At 44.7% G+C, this 22,741-nt stretch overlaps 1 protein-coding gene across 3 annotated transcripts; it reads right to left on the reverse strand.

Moving 5' to 3' along the window:
• Positions 1-1,701: 1,701 nt before the first annotated feature.
• LOC120719364 (single-minded homolog 1-A-like) lies at positions 1,702-22,278 on the reverse strand. 3 transcript variants are annotated; one of them, XM_040008490.1, is made up of 12 exons: positions 21,999-22,278; positions 21,456-21,852; positions 18,439-18,521; positions 17,318-17,407; positions 17,129-17,237; positions 16,962-17,047; positions 16,184-16,383; positions 14,495-14,610; positions 14,005-14,152; positions 10,221-10,374; positions 5,279-5,666; positions 1,702-3,925 (listed from the first exon to the last, which is right to left on the reverse strand). In XM_040008490.1, exons 2-12 carry the CDS (start codon positions 21,628-21,630, stop codon positions 3,219-3,221), a joined length of 2,256 nt encoding a protein of 751 aa, XP_039864424.1. In that variant the 5' UTR covers positions 21,631-21,852; positions 21,999-22,278; the 3' UTR covers positions 1,702-3,218. The 3 variants fall into 3 exon arrangements, with proteins under 3 accessions (XP_039864424.1, XP_039864423.1, XP_039864425.1); XM_040008489.1 differs by having other exon boundaries at positions 21,986-22,278; XM_040008491.1 differs by having other exon boundaries at positions 14,504-14,610; positions 21,986-22,276.
• Positions 22,279-22,741: the final 463 nt, after the last annotated feature.

Consider the following 22,741-nt stretch of genomic DNA (forward strand, 5'->3'; position numbering starts at 1 on the left):
GATCAAGCAGAGCGTTAACCAGAGGGTCTGGAACGGAAATGCATGCAGCTACAGCAAGTTTACTTCTTAAATCTCAGCTTAAAAACCATCAGTCATATAATGACAGTCAGTGATGGGAATAACGGCGTTACAAGTAACGGCGTTACTAACAGCATTACTTTGTTCAGTAACGAGTAATTAGTTACTGTTACTAACAAGAAAATGCGGTCGCGTTACTATTTTTTCAACAAACAGATGGTTGAAGCTGTGTTCAGCTTACAGCACCTTATATCAGCTGCAGGAAGTAGCTGTAAGTAATCTGGACGCTACACTGTTTGGCACAACACCTGGAGCTAAGGGGGGAAAACAATGGCATGAGTGCTGCTGTTTGACTGAGGAAGAATAAAGTAGTCGTGGTCAATCACATGACCACTTAAAGACAAAGCAACAAGGTGACATATACCAGTTTATAAATTGTGTGGCCACGTAAAACCAGAGTCTTGATAAACAATATATACGGCGTTTTTTTCCTAAATAGTTTCGTCACGTTTACTAAGGACAGCGCAGCGAGACCTCTCTGCTTATGACAAAAAATTAAAAAACAAAACAAGAAACGTTCATTTTGGTGGAAAAATGCACCACATCAACCAATCAAAAATGATGATATGGCAACATGACGTTTGGTTGTTTAGGAAGACGGGGAAGATTTAGGAGTGACGGCGAGAGAGAGAGAGAGACACAGAGAGAGAGAGAGAGACACAGAGAGAGAGAGAGAGAGAGCGAGTTTTGAGATGTGAGAGATTTGTGACGTTTAGCGTGTTTGGAGTGTGTAGTTAATGTGCTGTCTTGTGTAGTTAATGTGCTGTCTTGTGTAGTTAATGTGTAGTGTTGTGGATAGTTTTGTGTTGTGTGTCAGAACAATGAGGCGGCTGCTGTCTCCAGGTAGAAACAGCAGTGACACACCTGCTGCTGTCAGACCTGCAGGTATCAGGCTGTGATGTTTCCTTTATAGTGGACAGAAATATTTGGAATTGCACAAATAATTTGTGGCATCTTATTGAAGAACAGCTGATTGTTCTGTTCTTTTACATGTGAAACGTTATTTAGTGGCCACATCTGAATTTACATCTAAAACAGTGACTTTGTGTTGTCATGATATGTCATCACAACTGTAATTCAAAAGGCAGAATTCAATGTGCATCTGTAAAGTCACATGTTTAATACGTGTGCCAACTGTAAACATTTAATACTCTGTTTCTTCTAAACAGGCCGATTCACGGCGATGCTGTGATTATGTAGTGAAAACAGACGGATTTCTGAAGCTGATTGAAAAACTGGTTGTAATTCATTTAGGCTGGCATGGTGGGGTCAGGTGGGTCTTACATGTGTTCAACACTTCAGAGTTTGAGAAATTCATGTCTCGCATGCATGTATCACATTAGCAGTGGATCTGTGATGCTGCCTGCAAAATGCTTGTTTTCATTTGTTGTTTAAAATATCATCAAAGAAGAAATGAATTACGAGTAAAATCTGTTTCACAGCATCAAAGTGTGCAAACAAAGTATATTTGTACTTTGAATTAATCTCCTGAACAAACAAAACAGTCTTACTAAATGAAACTACTGCATGAATTTAAGGAAACTGATTTCTTCATTGCTGCTCGTGAATGTCCGTCTATCCTTTCACGCCACGTTTACAGAAGCATATCCAAAGAACAAACAATCCACGTGTGCAAAATGATTTTTTATTTGATCTTTTGCTCAGTCAAAAACACACTGAATATACAAGCAGTTAGACTGGATCTGATTGCAGCTATATTTCAAACTCATAAACAAACATTTATATAATAAATACTGTTTTTGCCCATGTGCCTAAATGTGATGGCCTTTTCTGTTGGAGCACATTTACAGTACACTATAAATAACTTTAAGAAATTAAGCACATTTCAGGCTGTGACTAAACCAAAAAATCAAACTGGTATAAATATAGGTTCATCAGCAATAACCAAACTCCAGTCTTGTTGTGCAAATATGTATAATTGCAACAACAGTTGCTTCAGGGATGATGAATGATGCAATTTAGCTAACTGACCGGGCACACCAACGTTTTGCATATGGTCACGAGCACCAATCGCCCTGCACTCACTCATGATTAACGTCATGGAAATGAAACTTCATATGTTCTGTGCACGCGCTCAGACCAAACTTAGAGTTTGCTAAACAGCAGCACAAAACCTCCTTCGCTCATTTTACTGTGATGCTATTCAAATATGATCCTGTGTCAGCCAATCAAATATCTCCAAAGGTGTATTCAGTGTGTATCGCTCTCACTAGACGCCAAAAGTCAACGTGACCGTGAACACAAAGGGAGAGAAAACAGAGAATGGCTTTGCATATTAGTTTGTTTCAGGTGATCGCTCTCATTTCAGGACCAACCATCATGGCAGCTGGACAGTGTAGCGGTAAGACCACACACCTTTGGAGCCGACGTCACGAGTTTGATTCCCTCCCAGTATCCAGTAAGGGTCCTGGCTAGGCCCCCCCATGCCGAACAGCACGTCTGCAGCTCGGACGTTTGACTGCATGTTGTACTCTTTGTGATTGTGACCAATAAAGCTCGTTTCTTCTTTCTTTGCTCCATGTCCAACCCAACCTAAGCCTGCCATGTGTCTTCACCAACAGTGCGTATAAAAAAAACATCAGTTCTGTCTCTGATAGAGACACATCGCCATGTGGACGAGTGAAACTGACACAGGATCTGATGCTAAACCAAAAGGGAATCCATCCGTTTTCTATCGAGTTCTAGTTTTGACTTAAAGGCCTTCAAATGGGAACAGACGCAGATCACAGGCCCACTCGGTTTGTTTGTGAACCGAGTGAAGCGCTGCATTTAAAGGACATCAAATCGATCCATAGTCGATTATAAGGCCGTGTGTAAATATGTGTGATACTCGAGTGGGTTTAATCAAACTCACAACCCTAACAAAACACATCAACTGCTCCCAGTTTGAATCATAACTCTGTTCTTTCTAATTCTGATTGGACCAGAGAAAAGTGTCCAAGCTTCAGCAAACAGACAGACCCAGCAGAGCCACGGGCACAAAGAGCTTCCTGTTTCAAATCGGACATTTTAGAAGCAGCCAAATGAACTTTCTCTGGGAATTCATTGGTACGGTGAAAAACAGATGCAGGTGAGTCTCTCCTGTGGAGAAGCTAAACAGACTGTGTGTCAGAAAAGTGTTAGCTTCCATTAGTAATAATGACAGATGTGCCTTTACGCCCAGTGGTCTGCTCTGCTGGTATGCGGAAGTGATCGTAGGGGGTGGAGCCGGTGCTGGTGGAGGTGCAGTAGCCCCGGAGGCTCTCTGGGTCATACAGGTGCTCCAGAGTGTAGCCGGCCAGGGAATATGCTGGATGCTTGTCCAGGTAGGGCCGCGGGTGTGTATGGGAGGGATAGAGGGCCGGAGCTGGTGTTGGGGAGCCTGAGCATGCCCCTGCACGACCAAAAGGATGTAACTGCAAAGAAAGGGGGGGCAGTTCTGTCTGGAGGTAGTCTTTGGGCTTATGGAGACACTCTGAACCTGGACTGTTGAGCTTAGACTGAGGGGCGGGGCTAGGCGTGGGGCTGATCACCTGACTTAAACCTCGACACAACATGGTCTGTAAAGGCAGAGGCCCTTGAGTGTACTCGGGCGTAAAGCACGACCCAGGGCCCTTGGGCAGTCCGTTTGCTGGCCCCAGTGAGGCCTCGGGTGCGGGGCCTTTGCGTAACTGCAGGCAACTTTCTTCTTCCTTGATCATCTGCTGCGTGGCTCGGATCAACGTCTCGATCTTGCTGGGCTCCTGTGGACTGCAGCGATAGCGGTCGGCTCGGTAGCGGTCCCCTGAGTCACTGGCTGAGCCTCCGTCTGGTGAGCTGACCACGCTATCCTCATCCCAGCCCCTGCCTGCAAAGGGAAGCAGTGATAGCAGAGGAAGCATGAATAAGAATCTGTAAGCTTAAGATTGCTCTTTTCTTCCACTGAGATCTCTGCCAGTCATCAGCTGTAGTCCTGCATCAAACACCAAAACTATTCAGACCCACGACAGTCATGTGACTATCCACTCAGCACACACAGGAGCATCACGCCCCGTGGATCCTGGCTGAAGACACGTGTACTCATGGCTTTACTGCAGATGACCTGTGATCATATATGTGAGGCTCTGTCATCACCATCATCACTCAGTCCCTATGCTCTTCCCCTCACTAAGAACACCTATACCCTGCTACACCTGTAGCTCTGTTGCTGCCCACGTGACCCCGGCTGGTGTTAGCCAACACTGCTCAGCTGACCACACAGCTCCTGTCTGGATCTGCTGTGCAGTTTTTGTTTTGCTGTTTGGTACAAGAACCAAACCGAGATGAAGAACAAATACTTTGTTTACCTCTGTCCTCAAAACTGCACTCTCTCTTCACTACAAGGACAATGTGAGCCCAGTTTTGTGCAGGACTGTCCACATGAGGAGATCACTGCCTGAGTCCAAAGCTTGTGCGTTTTGTCGCCAGCTCTGGAGCTTAACTCTGCAAAAACATGTCACATGTGTGAAGACAGTGTTGAGGTGTACTGATCAAATTATTCTCCCCACAGCTAACTGGGCTGACCACGCTGAATCCTTCTATGGGTTTGCTGAGCAGAGCATGTGAGGGCTCTGGCAAGCTACACCCTGAGTTAGCTGCTCACCACGATGGCACTGACATACTGGACACTGGCCTGGAGATGGAGTTTTGGAGTGAGCAGGTAAGCAGACAAGACACAATCTCTCTCTCTTTTTTCCAAGCAGCAGAGAAGCTGCAGGTGGAGCAGCCTTACATATGCTATCACGCATGTTAAAGCTGTAAATACAGGTGTCCTCAGCCAGTACCCAAAGGGCATGATGTCCCACACTGCATGTGCTGTACCTCGTTAGGGAAAGCAGCAGCCAAGGCGTGCAAATGCACTTAATTAACTGATCATCAGAAAGTGTGTGTGTATGTGTGTGTGTGTGTGTGTGTGTGTGTCAAGAAATTACAAAAAAAACGAGAAGTCCACCTGAACTCCATCTGAGCCTCAGTTTGCATGTCAGGACAGCATAGTTAGAAAAGGCCTGAACCAGTATGGCTTATTAACAAATACATGCCAGTGTGGCTGTATCTGCTTTGGACAGATGGGACTGAAGCTGAGACGTCTGGTCACAACATGTAGAAAACCAAACAGAAAGTTCATTGTGCTAAAGCTGTGCAGATTTAAACAGCCACAGCTCCATGAGAGAAAAGGCCTCACCGTGGTGGGTGTGCACAGCTGTGATGTGTGGCACGCTGCCGTCGTAGTCTTCGTAGCTCTCCAGCGAGCTCTTGCTCAGCGGTATGATGGAGCGGGCGGTGTCCCACCACGTCTCCCTGCCTGGTGGAGGAGCTCCTAGAAAATATCGGCCTGCCTCGCACCGACCCCGCTCACAGCTCTGACCCTGACCGTGGATGTGGCTGGTGATCTGGTCTTCAGACATGTTGTAGCAAAGTGTGCGAGGATCAGAGAATTGCCTGTAAACACAGGAGGCATCCACGCCTTCAGTCTGCTCCAGCAGTCGAGGGGAGGCCGAGTCTGTGAGCGGACTGCTGCCCCACGGACTGTCCTGGCCGGATTCGGAACGCTCTGTCTGGAAGCTGGAATACTGTGAGGGTGAGAGGAGGAAGAAAGGGATGATCCAGGTGCCGGGGGTCAAACTCTGGTAATTGGTGATTCTGTTCTCAGACATGTGAAGCTAGAGACACCGGCAACCATAGTCAATTGTCTTCCAGGGGCCAGAGCAGGCGACATTGAGGGAAATTTAAAACTGCTGGCTAAGGGTAAACGTAAATTCAGTAAAATCATAATTCACGTCGGCAGTAATGACACCCGGTTACGCCAATCGGAGGTCACTAAAATCAATATTGAATCGGTGTGCAACTTTGCCAAAACAATGTGGGACTCTGTAGTTTTCTCTGGTCCCCTCCCCAATCAGACCAGGAGTGACATGTTTAGCCGCATGTTCTCCTTAAATTGCTGGCTGTCTGAGTGGTGTCCCAGAAACGATGTGGAATTCATAGATAATTGGCAAACCTTCTGGAGGAAACCTGGTCTTGTTAGGAGAGACGGCATCCATCCCACTTTGGATGGAGCAGCTCTCATTTCTAGAAATATGGACAAATTTATTAAACCCCCCAAAATATGAGTATCCAGAGTTGGGACCAGGAAGCAGAGTTGCAGTCTTACACGCCTCTCTGCAGCTTCTCTCCTCCTGCTACCCCCCCAAAAACCCATCTCCATAGAGACTGTGTCAGCTCCCAAAAAGACAAAAAACAAACTATAAAACCAGCAACAAACAATTTAAACATAAACAATCACAAAGAAAGAACAATACAGTATCCACATCTGAACCAAAGAGTAGAACAGTGAAATGTGGATTATTAAATATTAGGTCTCTCTCCTCCAAGTCTCTGTTAGTACATGACTGAATAATTGATCAACAAATTGATTTACTCTGCCTTACAGAAACCTGGTTGCAGCAGGATGATTATGTTAGTTTAAATGAATCAACACCCCCGAGTCATTCTAACTACCAGAAATCTCGAAGCACAGGCCGAGGGGGAGGTGTGGCAGCAATTTTTCACACCAGCCTATTAATTAATGAAAGACCAAGACAGACTTTTAATTCATTTGAAAGCCTGATGCTTAACATTGTCCACCCCAGCTGTAAAACTCAGAAACCAGTCTTACTTGTTATCATCTATCGTCCACCTGGGCCTTACACAGAGTTTCTGTCTGATTTCTCAGACTTTTTATCTGATTTAGTTCTGAGCTCAGATAAAATAATTATTGTGGGTGATTTTAACATCCATGTAGATGCTAAAAATGACAGCCTCAACATGGCATTTAGTCTGTTATTAGACTCAATTGGTTTCTCTCAAAATGTAAAAGAACCCACCCACCACTTTAATCACACTCTAGATCTTGTGTTAACATATGGCATAGAAACTGAACATTTAACAGTGTTTCCTGAAAACCCTCTCCTGTCTGATCATTTCCTGATAACATTTACATTTACAATAATTGATTACACAGCAGTGGAGAGTAGACTTTATCACAGTAGATGTCTTTCTGAAAGCGCTGTAACTAAGTTTAAGAATATAATCCACCCACTGTTATCATCTTCAATGCCCTGTACCAACACAGAGCAGAGCAGCCACCTGAACACTGCTCCAACAGAGGTCGATTATCTTGTTAATAATTTCACCTCCTCACTGCATACGACTCTGGATACTGTAGCTCCTGTGAAAACTAAGGTCTCTAATCAGAAGTACCTGACTCCGTGGTATAATTCTCAAACACGTAGCCTAAAGCAGATGACTCGTAATCTGGAGAGGAAATGGCGTGTCACAAATTTAGAGGATCATTATTTAGCCTGGAGAAATAGTTTGCTGCTTTATAAGAAAGCCCTCCGCAAAGCCAGAACATCTTACTATTCATCACTGATTGAATAAAATAAGAACAACCCCAGGTTTCTCTTCAGCTCTGTAGCCAGGCTGACAAACAGTCAGAGCTCTGTTGAGCCAACCATCCCTTTAATGTTAACTAGTAATGACTTCATGAACTTCTTCACAAATAAAATTTTTATCATTAGAGAAAAAATTACCAGTTCCACAGGGTTCAGTGCTAGGACCAATTCTGTTTACATTATACATGCTTCCCTTAGGCAGCATCATTAGAAGACATAGCATACATTTACACTGCTATGCAGATGACACCCAGCTCTATCTGTCCATGAAGCCAGATAACACACACCAATGAGTTAAACTGCAGGAATGTCTTAAAGACATAAAGACCTGGATGGCCGCTAACTTTCTGCTTCTTAATTCAGATCAAACTGAGGTTATTGTACTCGGCCCTGAAAATCTTAGAATTATGGTCTCTAAGCAGATTCTTACTCTGGATGGCATTACCTTGGCCTCCAGTAACACTGTGAGGAACCTTGGAGTCATTTTTGACCAGGACATGTCCTTCAATGCACATATTAAACACATATGTAAGACTGCGTTCTTCCATTTGTGCAACATCTCTAAAGTTAGAAATATCCTGTCTCAGAGTGAAGCTGAAAAACTAGTTCATGCATTTATTACTTCCAGGCTGGACGACTGTAATTCATTATTATCAGGAAGTCCTAAAAACTCCCTGAAAAGCCTTCAGCTAATCCAAAATGCTGCAGCAAGAGTCGTGACAGGGACTAGAAAGAGAGAGCAGATTTCTCCTGTTTTGGCTTCCCTTCATTGGCTTCCTGTTAAATCCAGAATTCAAAATCCTGCTCCTCACATACAAGGTCTTAAATAATCAGGCCCCATCTTATCTTAATGACCTTGTAGTACCATATCACCCTATTAGAGCACTTCGCTCTCGCTCTGCAGGCCTACTTGTTGTTCCTAGAGTATTTAAAAGTAGAATGGGAGGCAGAGCCTTCAGTTTTCAGGCCCCTCTTCTGTGGAACCAGCTTCCAGTTTGGATTCAGGAGACAGACACTATCTCTACTTTCAAGATTAGGCTTCAAACTTTCCTTTTTGCTAAAGCATATAGTTAGGGCTGGACCAGGTGACCCTGAATCCTCCCTTAGTCATGCTGCAATAGACGTAGGCTGCCGGGGATTCCCATGATGCATTGAGTTTTTCCTTTCCAGTCACCTTTCTCACTCACTATGTGTTAACAGACCTCTCTGCATTGAATCATATCTGTTATTAACCTCTGTCTCTCTTCCACAGCATGTCTTTATCCTGTCTTCCTTCTCTCACCCCAACCAATCACAGCAGATGGCCCCGCCCCTCCCTGAGCCTGGTGCTGCTGGAGGTTTCTTCCTGTTAAAAGGGAGTTTTTCCTTCCCACTGTCACCAAAGTGCTGCTCATAGGGGGTCATATGATTGTTGGGTTTTTCTCTGTATCTATTATTGTACGATCTACTGTACAATATAAAGAGCCTTGAGACGACTGTTGTTGTGATTTGGCGCTGTGTAAATAAAATTGAATTGAATTGAATAGCACAGACGTGTGCGTGCAGACATTCATCTGAAACGTTCTGCATCAACTGTTTGGGAACTACAGACATTTTTAATGCTAGTTCCCTATATTACAGGTTTGAAAGTAACCTTACATCTTTTTAAATGTAAGATTTATTTTTAATACTGAAATGAAAATCATGTGCCGTCTGCCTGAGGTCTCAGAAACACAAGAACAGAGTCCCCACGTTTGGATTTATTTTCTAATCCACACAGCATGAACACTATACTTACATTCTCAACTATATACTCTATATTCATATACTCACATTAGTAAGCGCTGCTGAAGGATTACAGCACAGGTGTCGAACTCCAGGCCTCGAGGGCCGGTGTCCTGCAGGTTTTAGATGTGTCCTTGATCCAACACAGCTGATTCAAACGGCTAAATCACCTCCTCAACATGTCCTGAAGTTCTCCAGACGCCTGGTAATGAACTAATCATGTGATTCAGGTGTGATGACCCAGGGGGAGATCTAAAACCTGCAGGACACCGGCCCTCGAGGCCTGGAGTTCGACACCCCTGGCTCACTGTGTCATTAAACTTGATAAAGCCAAAGCCGACTCCATACTGATCATGACTGGCTATATTTGGTAGTTTCTCTTAGATTGACAGCCCTCGGTGGACTGACTAATTCAGTACAGATCTAAGAAGGAGACCCGTAGATTTACACAGGTTATCCATATGGAAACAGACTCTTCAGAAAGTTTATTGCTAAGGTCTGGAAGAAGACCCAAACTGGTTAGTGAAGCTGTCTCAGCTATCCGGGGATGAATGTGTTCCTTCCTGGTCACTAGTTTGAGAGAAGAAACCAGTTCTTGAAACCACGATCATGAACTCTGTGAATGATGAACTGGAGCAATGGTTCAGTCCAGTGAGGCTTTCTCTGATGTCTGCCACTACAATTTAATTTCAAAGCACCAGAAGAAGAAAAAGAAGAGGTGGCAAAAAAGTGTCTGACAAAATAAAGACATAATAAATCATTTTTTCATTTAAATCTAAAACTCAGTCCGGGTCTAACAATGCCTGCTGCTATTGGTGCACACTGTCTCCTTCAGCAAGGAGCACAGCTGCAGCGTTGCTCCCACGTCCCAACCAGGCAGCAGTGCAGTAACGTGTTCATACCTCAGTCTCAGAGACCTGCACTCACCTGTGTATATGGCGAGAGCCTGGCTTTGCTCTTGGGCCGTGATGCTCGGCTCTTGGCAGTTCTGCAGTTGTCTGTGAGGCTGCTCGTGCAGGGAAACGAGGCCTTGGATGTGGCCTGGTCCAGAGAAAGCTGGAGGCCTTTATATTCTGTCTCCCTAAAGACACACAAGCAGAAAAGCCCAGAGGTACAGTGCATAGATGTGGAGAGCTTCCAGTCTCATGTAAAGACTATTTATTAAAGAAGACGATGAGCTGCATTTTCTCTGGGTGCAAAAAGTCAATAACATCTGTTTAGCAGTTAGAGTGTGATGAGTGCTGAGAGACCGGGCGATGTGTGTGGGTGGGTGGGTGGTGCTGAAAGGACGGGAGCTGCTTGTGTTACCAGAGGGATCCACTGAGCCGTCCAATTGAATACACCGGCAGATTAAAGGTTATATCTCGCTCAATCAGACCCGTAGGACAAACTTGGACGTCCCACTGCGGGGAAATGGGAATTGATTTCTTGCTAAAGTGTTCTCAACATGGATGATGAATGGATTTCGAGACAACAGAAAACCTCTACACAGTTTATTTGAGACAAACAGTGATCTCTCTTCTGTCTCAGTCTCTGTAAACACAGCTCAGACACACAGGCTGTGGCTTGCTTACATTTGGAGAATCCTAAAATAAGAGGAGCATAAGCAGCGGCTCTGCCGGGGCATCCCAGAGAAATCCCACATTTGATATTTTCCCAGCTGTAGTGCACTGTAGTGCATTTCATGTGAACGTGTTCCTGTGGTTCTTTATACAGAGTGGTTTAAAGACTGAAACACCCAGCAGAGCTGCTGTGGAAGTCGCATGAGTGAAATGCGGTCGCATGCGTTTGCTGCAGACATTTAAAGAATTGCTAAATTACTGTCAAGTGGAGGTATTAGGTGTAGAGGTCATCAGAGCTAAACACACAGTGGGAGTTCACATGCAGGTGAAGTATCCTCATCACCTCTGCTATCAGTGGCTGTGTGGCCAAAGCTACGGGGCAAACCAGCTCTGCTGCTGATAGCAACACTCCACAAAAGCCTGCGCTCTCCTTATCTCTGCCTTTTGTCGTGGAAAACTCAGACCGAGCGAGAGGACCACGCGGCTTCTTCTCCATCATCACTACATAAGAAAATATATTAAGAGGAGAAGAAATGAGCCTTATGAGGCTTCGATCCCTTTACAGCAAGCTGGGGCCGTAAATGCTCATCATCTTTACAAGATATCAATTAAAAGGCCGTAAACAGAAGCCATTAGGGCTGCGATGCAGGACGTGCAGCAAACATGTGTCAAGCTGTTCTTTGCTTGTAAATGCAGTAAGTCCTGCTGCTTAATGGAGGCTTTTTATGGGCCTTATTCATTCATTTAGGCTCTTGTACATCTGTGAAATACACACATCGGGGCAGTAAATAATAAATAAGTTTAGTTACTGACAGAGAGAGCGGCTCATGTCGGCACTGATCGGCTTCATTCTGTTTGAAAGAACAAGCATTTGACTGTTTTTATGGCCTGATGGTCCCAGCATGGTCAGCTCCTTTCTTTACACACCGCCAGACTGACTGTGCAGGTAACAGCCAACAAAGGACTCAGACTCTGACATCACCAGCATATCTACTGATAACACAGGAATGTCTCTGTCATCAGAACTAGGGAAAAACCCAGTTATGGTTTCTGAAAGAAATCCTGATCGTTTGTTTCAAAGGAACAACAATAATAATAAAAGGAAAAAGGACAAACTTTAGTTAGACGGCCTGATGCTGAAAACAAGGCTTTAACAGAGTTCCAGTTAACCTCCAGTGAGTAGCTGCTGTTTGCACAGCGTCTCAGGACCAATACTATGTTATCAAAGCACAGACAGCAGACCTGCCCTGGACACTCAGAGACACTCAGAGACACACCTGCTGCTTCACACCACCTGCATGGGAAACACTGATGATGTGTTCTGCACTTCAGCCTCAGTAATTCATACACAGCACTGATTGGACCTGGGCTTGATCGCAGCGCTGTGGCTCAGATGGGCTCTGAGATTCTTCTTCTTCACAATATGCAGAATCACCAGACGTGTCCAAACCAACCCCGTCCTGTTCAAAATATGACTGGTAGGACTGGTCGTAGGCAGACGTGCTGTAGCCTTGTGTCCTTTACAGGCAAAGAGCAGAGACGTGAGCACCTGCAGCGCTGTAACCTCCAGTTCTTGGTTTCTGCATTAGAATTTCAGCAGCCTTCACTGTGTCTTTATCAGCGTTGCTTTGAGTTGGTGCTAAAGATGTATGTGTGTTCATCAGTGTGTAACCTGAGGCTGTTAACTGGCAGCTGTCAAACATCATCACATTTAAGTCTATGTTAGTGTAACAAATGACCTTTTACAGGGAGTAATTAAGTAATGTAATGGATTACTTCAAAATAATGAGTAATATTCTTTGAGTAAGAAGCCCAACACTGGTGAGAGCAGATTGGGTGGAATTACAGAGGTTTATACTGGTTTCTCAGGAGAGCCACCAGCACAGACGTCCTGAGCAGAGACTGAGCAGGAGAGCTCACACACACTCAGCTCATCTGCTTTGTGTTTCCTGATGTGTGCTGAGTGCTGTTAGCAGCTAAACACTAAGTAAAGAGGTGAGTGAGAGGAACATCAGCTGTTCTCTGTCCTTCTCTCAGGCACTAAGATTTCACAGTGGGTTCACGGAGCCTCCTAAACTGTGCACTGTAACCATGTAGTGCATCTGTTCATGGGGCTACCGTGCAGTTAACGTGCAGTACTGTCACTTTCATTAGTTTCAGCATCAAAATTCCTCTGAATGTTTTAAAAGTCAATTCAGATATTGCAGCAATTTAAGACTCTGCATGTCAACATGTCAGCGTCTCCACGGACACACGTTACATACACCTGCTGCGACACCTGTGACTGTTCTCACTCAGTCACTTTATAGTCATCAGTCATTATATGTATACATACATATATCATTATTATTATTAATATAATCATATATTAGTCAATTGTCTTCCAGCGGTCAGAGCAGCGACACTGAAGGAAAACTGCTGTTTCTTCTTCACTCACTGTGTTCACAGACCTCTCTGCTCAATCATATCTGTTATTAATCTCTGTGTCTCTTCCACAGCAAGTCTTTATCCTGTCTTTATCCTGTCTTCCTTCTCTCACCCCAACCAATCACAGCGATGCGACTGAGTGGTCAGTAGACTTGAAAAAAACAGTATAAATGTCCTCGTACATCAGTCCGTTTAAGTCTCATCTGACCGTTTTTATTTGTCTGCATCGGTGTAGATGAGTGCCTTTGATTCTGACAGAACAAATGTGCGTTCATCTGCGTGACGCTGCAGTCCTCCCGCCTGACTGATGGTGTAACACTGTGTTCTTGCTGTCAGTCTTACGACCACGAAAGTGATTCTTCTTCTTCTACTAATTCATGAGCATCATAGTCATTAAATACGTGCTGCTAACCCCGTTAGCTTTGTCTTCTGCATAGATCAAAATGCAGACTGTAACCAGCTGAGCGATAAACATCCTGCCATCTGTATCAAACAAAGAGCTTTCCCTTAGATCTATTCCTCATGCTGCATGCCAGCTTCATCACCGGATGATACTGAGTGATATTTCATGTGATCTTTGGGAAGTGAATGGCAACATCAGATATAGCCTTAATTGTTCAAAATCTCGTTTGTCTCCAACAAATCTTCTGAGTGTCAGTCTGACCTTTGACCCGTGTCTCACAGAGGAAACTGAGTGTGTAGGAGCTGCAACAGAGACTCACGTGAGAACATAGTTGACGCTGACAATGCAGTGAGGTCTGGATGAGCGGCTGTTGTGGACAATGGTTGCATAACTCTGAACCCACACCCAGCCGCCATGCTTGGCCAAGAAACGGTAGTACTTTGTAGTGACCTGACCTTTGACCAGCACTGAAACACCGAGAAAACAACAGGTCAGAGAAACATCCCAACAAATTACAGCAAAAGATACGAACATATTCACATCGTAGCAACAAATTACAGCACAGGGTGGAATCACACCAAGATCATGCTGGAACTACAAAATGTGTTTATTTAGTTTTGTATTGTTTGGTGCTCTCATTAGTCTAAATGAACAACGAATGTATTTATGGAATATCTGTTCATTAGTGCTGTAACACTGTTACAGTATAATATGCTGTGTGTGTGTGTGTGTGTGTGTGTGTGTGTGTGTGTGTGTGTGTGTGTGTGTGTGTGTGTGTGTGTGTGTGTGTGTAAGATGGTAAAACAAACCTAACTCACACAAATGATGAGCACAGCGCAGGTGGAAGCAGTCACAGCTGTGGACGTGATGATACAGAGTTTTCTCGATTAGATCCTGAGGCTCATAGCCCGTCAGCTCTGCAACCCTGGAACACACACAGACACAGACACACACACACACACACACACACACACACACACACACAGTTACATCTCATCATTTGCAGAGACTTACTCTAAATACAACAACTTTTGTTTCCTTTTTTTACCCCAAACTTCAAACTTTACTATGAAACGTAAGAATGTTCACTATGTAAACAGATTGATGTCCCCACAGCATTACTAACACAAGTACTGCTGACACACACACACACACACTATCAAGTATAAATCAGGCTTCCATACGGTGGCCCTACGAGGTCAGATGCACTGCAACCAAAGGAAACAGCAGCAAATAGAAAAAACAAACATACAGGAAGTAAAAAAAGTGACAATGGAAGTTGAATAAAGGACAAGTGAACAACTGCAGATGGCACTGAGACGCTGCAAGAAGAGGAACGTTTGTGTTGTGATGAAGAAACACATCACGTGACTCCTGTAAATAAATGTTTACTATCCGTCACTTCTGCACAGACTGGCTCCAGTAACTCCTTTCTCTTGTGTTTTATGTGCCTTTGCAGCATTTTTATTATATGCTGGTGTTTTCTTTGATCGTACTTCCTGTATTTCTACAGGCCCTCACACAAAACGTGTATCAAGCAAATACCAAAAACCAATGCTGTGACTGAGTATTTCCCCTTCCTGGTTTCTGCTTTGCATATCTGAGATCCTACAGTTTAACATGAAGATTTCATTTGTTAAAGGAAAACGGTTATCCAACCCTACCTGGTCCTGTGTGGGAAAAGTAATTGCCCTCCTCGTTAAATCATTCATTAACTGTGATCAACCCCATTTATTGGAAAGTTTAGATCATTTTGCAGAGCTGGATTACTCCCACACATGTGTGACAACACAGAAAGCTGAGGTCTAAGGAAACAAAGCCAGTGACATCTTTGAGTCTGAAAGGCGCCACAAAGCCAGCTTTGTAGCTCCAATGAAAAGACGCTGAGAGTCGTATCCACATGTGGAGAAAACTGGGAACAACTGTGAGACTTCCCAGAAGTGTCTGGCCAACCAAAATGACTCTAAGAACGCATCCGTGACTCCAGGAGGTCACAACGAACCCAGAGCAACATCTAAAGAAGAGCAGGCCTCACTTCCCTCAGTTATTGGCATCCGTGGGAGAGCTGTACGGCAAACTCTGTGCTGACCAACAACACAAACACTCCACAAAGACATTCTGATGGTCCCCAAGACTTTGGGGAAAACAAAACAAAAGGTCTGAGTCCCCATACATGTGGTACAACACAGCATGTCAGGAAAAGAACATCATACCCACAGTTACACATGGTGCTCTTTGTCCTAATTGATGGAACCATAAATTGTGCTCTATGTAAGAACATCCTGCTGTCAGTCAAGCTCAGGCACACAACGATCACTCACGGCCACGTCTGAACACTCAAAAGAAACCAAACGTACGCTCTGGCCTCGCTTTAACATCTCAGGCGGGTCATTCGTGCTTGAAAACAATTCTGTAAAAGCTAAGAGATCAGGAAAGGGCCAATCTACGCACACGCCTCTGTCCTGTGAGCAGCAGCTGCAGACGGTGAGCGGACATACCGTGAGTCGAGGAAGATGAGCTTCATGTCCAGACTGGCTCTGAACATGAACATGTTGCTGTGCAGTTTGATCTCAGTGATGGCGCTGGGCGGGAGCGAATGGCCGACAGCCACCAGCCCGATGTTCTGATAGCAGCCGTCAAACGGAGACATGTCGAGGCTGTACTGTCGAATCTTCAGGTAGCCGCTGCAGTGGATCACCTGGGCCAAGCGGACACAGCAGGTAACAACATCAGTCACGCAGGAGGATACGTTTGATGAGCTGAGGCCCAGACCTGACGTCAGGGTTGTGCTCTTTCACTTTGAACCCGTGTTTCAGTCTGTTAGACTTTCCTGTGAGACGAGAACACTGGACAGAGGTCAACATGACGTGGATGCTGTTGCTGCCACAAAGCACGCTGCAGTCAGTACGACTTGCTGGCCAGCAGACGTGTTACGCTGCAACTCTCGACCCATATTTATACATAAAAAAGGAAATCCTGACAACCCCGGTGCACATGGAGACGACTGCACAGTTTGAGCTGTAGCTCTGAGTAAGTCAGCCGCTTCAGCGCGGCGGTTACTGCAGGGTTGGACCGTCCTGGGATACGTGGTGGTTTATCTTCCAGAGCTATACGTACATATATGCATGTCATTGTCCTTCACTGAACACTTGTGTGCTCCTAAAAACTGCACGTCTGTTTGACCTCGAGTGTGAGTGCACATCATTTCCTCTCATCTCTGAAAGTTTGATTTTGTGTGGCTGACGAGGGCAGCGTGTGTTCAGACCACTCTGTTACCTTGTAGCCTCCACAGGTAAGACCAGCATTTCTTTTAGCAAGGACGCACTTCATTCTGAGAAAGAAGGAGCGCTCCATCTCATATTCTGCAGAGACATAAAAACTCACATGAGCTGTGCTGCATAGTGATGCCGTACACAGAAGCACACGTGTAGATGGCTGATTACCTTGGACAAAGTGGGAGTGGTAAGGCTGGTGCGCTGTGAGGACAGCTATCATTTCATCGTGGTCTGCTGGGTGGATGTACTCGTAGATGCTGTTTCCTGTCAACTCTACCTGTTGAAATGAACATTCAGCTCACAGCTATGACATATCAGGCCCGGAGGAAGCGACCACATCGGGTGTGTCAGACCAACCTGTGACAGGCCCAAGTGCACTGACGCTGTTTCTGATATGTACATGATTTTCCCATCAGGAGCAACCACAAAAATGAAGCCATCTAACGTCTGGAAGAAACGGTACAGGGTAGAAAAGGCGTTATTGCACAGGTACAAAGCTGCTTCTCTTTTTAGTTGCATCTGTGTTATCATCTGTTTCTGTGTATCTGCACATTTTAGGGCCAATTACGACGGTGGAGTCAGACTGTTTCCCTTCTTTGATGGAACTTGGCTGTGGCTGCATTCAGCTCTGTGCCTTTGCTGTCTGTGCTGTGCAGATTTGACTTGTTAGAGACAAAGATGGCTTCATGCACGAGGAGAACATGGCCTCCTTGCACTCTGGAAAAAGAAATTGTGCATATGTTTTTCCTCCGGTCTGTGTTAGCAGGCTCGTTAGCTCCTTTGGTTTGCCTGAACCTAACGTGACATGTTCCCGGGATTAAACTGGAGACTAGCGTGCCTGGAAACCTACACGTGGTTATTAAAACCTCAGCATCATGAAGTCCCTCCAGCTCAAACTCATGCAGCGTAATGAGAATCGATGTACCTGTTGACTCTGTGTTCAAATGTTTTTAAAACTATTGATTCTGCTGTGTGGTCATGATGGAAGCTGCCTTTGGAAAACCCTTCCCTGTTTCCTTATGTTACTGTTAGATTTTCCAGTATTTTCTGCATTAGATGCTGCTCAGCTGTTCACCTAAAAACGTATGGAACAAAGAGGAAACACTGCACACGTGTCAGGAATAACTACTATTGTTGCTGTGCTGGTTCTCATGTGTAGGCCCAGCACTGTTCAAGTGTTTCCTCCGTTGTCATTATGACTGATCGAGGCTAGCTAACCTCTGCTTCGTTCAGCCTGCAGCCGGCACACAGCCCGGCTCCACTGTGCTGCGGCTGATGCGAGAGGCTGCAGGCTCTGTGCGTGACCACGAATGTGTTCAGCTCATTTCACACTGAAAGCACAAGAATGAAGGCAGCAGGAGGCATGTGGCAGCAGCTACCAAACCTCCAACAAAGCTGCATTGCCAGGCTGAACAATGATGATAATAAAGTGCACATGCAGTTGCCTTTTAAGCACCAGTACTAATAGCAGTGAGTACCTGTAAGAGATGGGAGCCTAGTTCCTGGCTGAGCCCATCCAGAGAGCTGCTGCGGCTAACGTGCCCCCAGGACTCCCCCAGGCCTGCGGATCAACCAAAACAGGTAAGTGTAAAAAACCGCGTAGTTTGTTCTTTGTTCCAGATAAATAACACAACTCATCACAGTCTTAGTACGAGTGGTTTGGGAACACTGACAACAACCAAATCTGCGCCCTATAAACGGCTTTTCCATGATCCTCCTGTAGCTCCGATCAACAGCGAGCAGGGTCTGACAATACAAGATATATCCGGACAAACAAGAGTCTTTACTTCCATAAGTGAACTGCTAATTCTGCGGAAAGCGAAGGCATCTCTGGAATTAAACGGGACTCCAAATGTTCCTTAAATCTGCCCAGTTTAAACTCAGTGTGAAGTCTGGAGTTTGTGGCCTGCAGCGCTAAAAATACAGCGAAGCCAAAAATAAGTGAAGAATCGGGAAAATACTTCCACGAGCCCCTCAAACGCGGACAGAAGCGCGCAGACAGAAGCGCGCAGGCCCGGCGAGCCTCGCAGGCCCCGACGCGCCCAGCTGCGGCAGCGGGGCGCGTTTACACGCAAAGCCCGCTCTGCAGAGCAAACAGACGGCGTGCAGCGACCCGAGCCGCTTCACGTTTGCGTGACTACACACAATCAAATAAACCCAGTGCACAGACCGAAATATCAACTTCCACGGAAACTCAATAAAAACACTGAAATGATTTACGGCGTTCAGCAAAAACAATCACGCGGAGGGACGCCGCTGCAGGCCCGGATGGTCGTCACGTCACGGCCACAGAAACAGAAATATGAATTCTGATTGTTCGGAAGAAACGGACACAAGAAACTGACCCGGGGTTATTGTAAAATATCTCCACGGACAGCTTCCTGATATCGTGGGGACGCCACTGTAACGCCACCATCACCGAGGCGCAGACTCCACAACAGGCCTGTCAGCGTGGGGTGCGCTCTGCGGATCAACCCACGAACCGTGACCCAGAGATCAGGATATTTTGTATTATTATAATTGTCCCTCTCACGCGCTAGCTTTTTACATTTCACCTTAAAAAACAAACAAACAGATTTATCGGCAACAATGCAAATATATACCGTCTATATATAAATACACGAACAGCTGCTTGTTTTATACACGATCTATATTTAACATAAATATATTATATTAAATATATTATATTATATAAATATATTATAAATATATTATATATATATTTATGTTAAATATATTATATTATATAAATGTATTATAAATATATTATATAAATATATATATAATATATTTATATAATATATTTATGTTAAATATATTATGTATATTTAACATAAATATATATAATATATTTATGTTAAATATATATAATATTTAAATACAAATCGAGTAAAGACATAATTCCATTAAAAATATATTATTATAATACATTTAAAAATATGAGCGTCTCACATTGGTGACATTAAGAACGTAAAATAATAATTTCATGCTGAACAGTTAAACAGAGACAAACTTTATGAGCACAGTTTGGTTGCACTGCATGAAGCTTTAATGTGAAATCAGCCAATTAGTGCCGAGTAAACAAACTGGAATAATGAAAATCTTCAGCAGGAATGTTTTAAAAATCTAATGAATAATATTTGGACACTGAGCCACGCGCTGACGAGGCGGTTAGAAAAAAGCAGGAACATTTTTCCCGTCATGCTTTTCTTTATTTGACGCGTTTTTGAAGCTCATACACGAGCTAATTAAATGGAAACGGTAAAAACACGAGTTCATTTCCTCAATATGGAGACACGCAGACATCCTCCACGCGTGCAGGATGGGGGTGACTGTGCCACACGGTTATTCATGTGCGGTGCGTGTGGCCTTAGAAAAACTGAGACTCTGGAAGGAGGACAACTCTGGCTCTGCTATACTGTAAAATGTTTATGCCACGGTCTGGTCCACGGTAGTTCTGCGTGATGCCTCTATGTTGATTCATTCATTCGTGTTCTTCCAGGTGACAGAGTCCCACGGACTCACTGATGGAGCTCATCTGCTGGTGTCTTCATAACCATCAGACCTGAAGCAGACTGAGGAGCAGGACCAGCGTGTTCGTCACTGTCATCAAACGGAAGTGACGGATGTGTTTTAATGACGTTCATCCCTCCAGCGCTGAGCTTTTGCATCGATTAGATATTTTCCCTTGAATCTGGACCTTCATAGAGTCACGGTTACCGACAGTCCTGAACTACATCACTGTCTGTGTTTTTGCTTTGAATACATCCCACGACTGTCCCGCTTTCCACAGTGATTCTGCTCATATTTATATTCAATAAAGATCCATTTCCAGCGAATGCGTGATCGTGGAAGCAGTTTGAAGCAAAGTCCAGTTGGACGTTATTTTGCATTATGTGAAACCAGTGCCTCCCAGTTTGTAACAAACCGACGGTGATCATGTTCCAATCAGCTCCATCCACACCGGCCAATGATGTCTGCCAGGCCCGACCGGGACCCCACGGAGACCCCACAACCTCGATTTCGTTTCCACTAAATTCTATTTTTCTTGATCAGAATATTAAAAAGTCAGCAGCATTAGAATTCCTGAAAAATCAAAGCGCCAAGAATATATATGGAAACACGCGAGTAAAAGCCTGGAGGCCGTGTTTATTTCACCACAGCGATCTGTGCAGAGCTGTTAGATAAAGCAGGATATTTACTCACAGGAAAAAGCTCCACTGTGCCGTGGAATGTAACGTTTGCTTTCTGAACAGATTTAAAAAGTAAAGTTTAATTAAAAATATTAGAAATGTAAATATTAAATAAAAACACACACGCACGGAGAAAATGTGCTTCTTGTTATTGTTAAACGTTCACGGACCAAACAGAATAAAGAGACGCTCGTGTCGTTAACAAATCCACGCAACTGTTTTAAACACAAGTTTTATTGATCGTGCTGTGATTATTATTAGTATGCTTCTCTCTCATCAGTATTTAAGGGCAGCGCACCCACCTTCGGGGAAGACCACTCTCATCTTCAGGTAGCTCGTTGTGAGCCGGATGATCGAGGCTTTGTCCAGCTGGGAGGTGATGGCGGAGGGCAGCGGCAGCAGTTTGGCCAGTTCATAAAACTCACTGTTTTCCTTCTCCCGGCGCGTCCGGGCCGCGTTTTTAGACTTCTCCTTCATGTTTCTGCGTCAGCGCCGATCCACGCTCATAGCAAAGCAGACGTCTCCCTCCGCGCGGCCTAAACGTCACAGCTGCAGCTGGCGCGTGCACTCCCGCCCATACCTCCAGGTGCTTCGGGGCTGACGGTGGACGGGTCCCGGTTACTCCTGGCCGCGTGAGGCTCAAAGCTGAAAGCTCAGACGCATCACACTGAGACCTCGGACCGCCGCACACAGAAGGCCCTGCAAGGGTCAAAATAATGAAAAACAATTTATTTTATTCACAGGCGCGATCAGTCTGCGTGTAACAGCTCCACGAGTGGCTAGAAAACTCGAACCAAGGGCCGCAGAGACACTGACAGCTGTTCCTGCTCACCTCACTTTCTAACCTGTTGGTTTTCACACGGTCTCCAAGAAGCTCCGCACGCGCGCATCCTCCATCCCGTGTGATTTTCTGGTGGCGCATCCACAGCCTGCTCTGTGCCGCGGGCACGAAGGCCTGCTGCTATTGGACGACTGCTCGCATACCTATTGGTTAGTCTATGTACCGAGGCCTCCAGGAGGAAGGAGATTGGCTACTGAACACATTCACCTCTGTCCTGAGGAGGCTCCAACGATTCCTCAGAAACAGCATTAAAACCGTCATGTCAACCGTGTGTGTGTGTGTGTGTGTGTGTGTGTGTATATACACACTTTATTAAAATATTTATTATCTACAAAAAAAAACAGAAGAAAATGTTGCTTAAAAAGTTTCTTAACAGCGACAGTGAGAGCTTCTCCTTTATTGCATCTTGTCTTTTGGGTTTTCATCTTTTTATATTCATATTTTATTCATTTATCTGCTCATTCATTCATTCATTCATTCAGTCATTCATTTGTATGTATGTATTTATTTATTTTGTATTTATTTATTTTGTTTGTTATCGCCACAGGCCACATCTACACCCCTCTGTGGCCTACTTGGCGATTTGAGGGATTTCAAAGGCAGCTCGGGGACAGTGATGCTTCTTTGTTTTGTTTTCTCAGCACAGAAATACTTTGAATACGAGGATTTCTAAACGTGTAAATTGTAGAAGTCGTTTCACCTCAGCAGAGACACGAGCCATTGTGTGTCAGTGATACGGTCACGTCC

Source organism: Simochromis diagramma, unplaced genomic scaffold, assembly GCF_900408965.1.
Source record: "Simochromis diagramma unplaced genomic scaffold, fSimDia1.1 OVJJ01000313.1, whole genome shotgun sequence".
NCBI lineage: Eukaryota > Metazoa > Chordata > Actinopteri > Cichliformes > Cichlidae > Simochromis > Simochromis diagramma.

Excerpts from the sequence above, each read along its gene's own strand:
- LOC120719364 (XM_040008490.1), bottom strand. The coding sequence starts at position 21,630 with ATGAAGGAGAAGTCTAAAAACGCGGCCCGGACGCGCCGGGAGAAGGAA. Across the intron at positions 14,611-16,183 it reads CTCATCTTCCTCGACTCACG|GGTTGCAGAGCTGACGGGCT; the intron begins GTATGTCCGCTC and ends TGTGTGTTCCAG. Across the intron at positions 10,375-14,004 it reads AGCGTCAACTATGTTCTCAC|GGAGACAGAATATAAAGGCC; the intron begins GTGAGTCTCTGT and ends GTGTGTCTTTAG.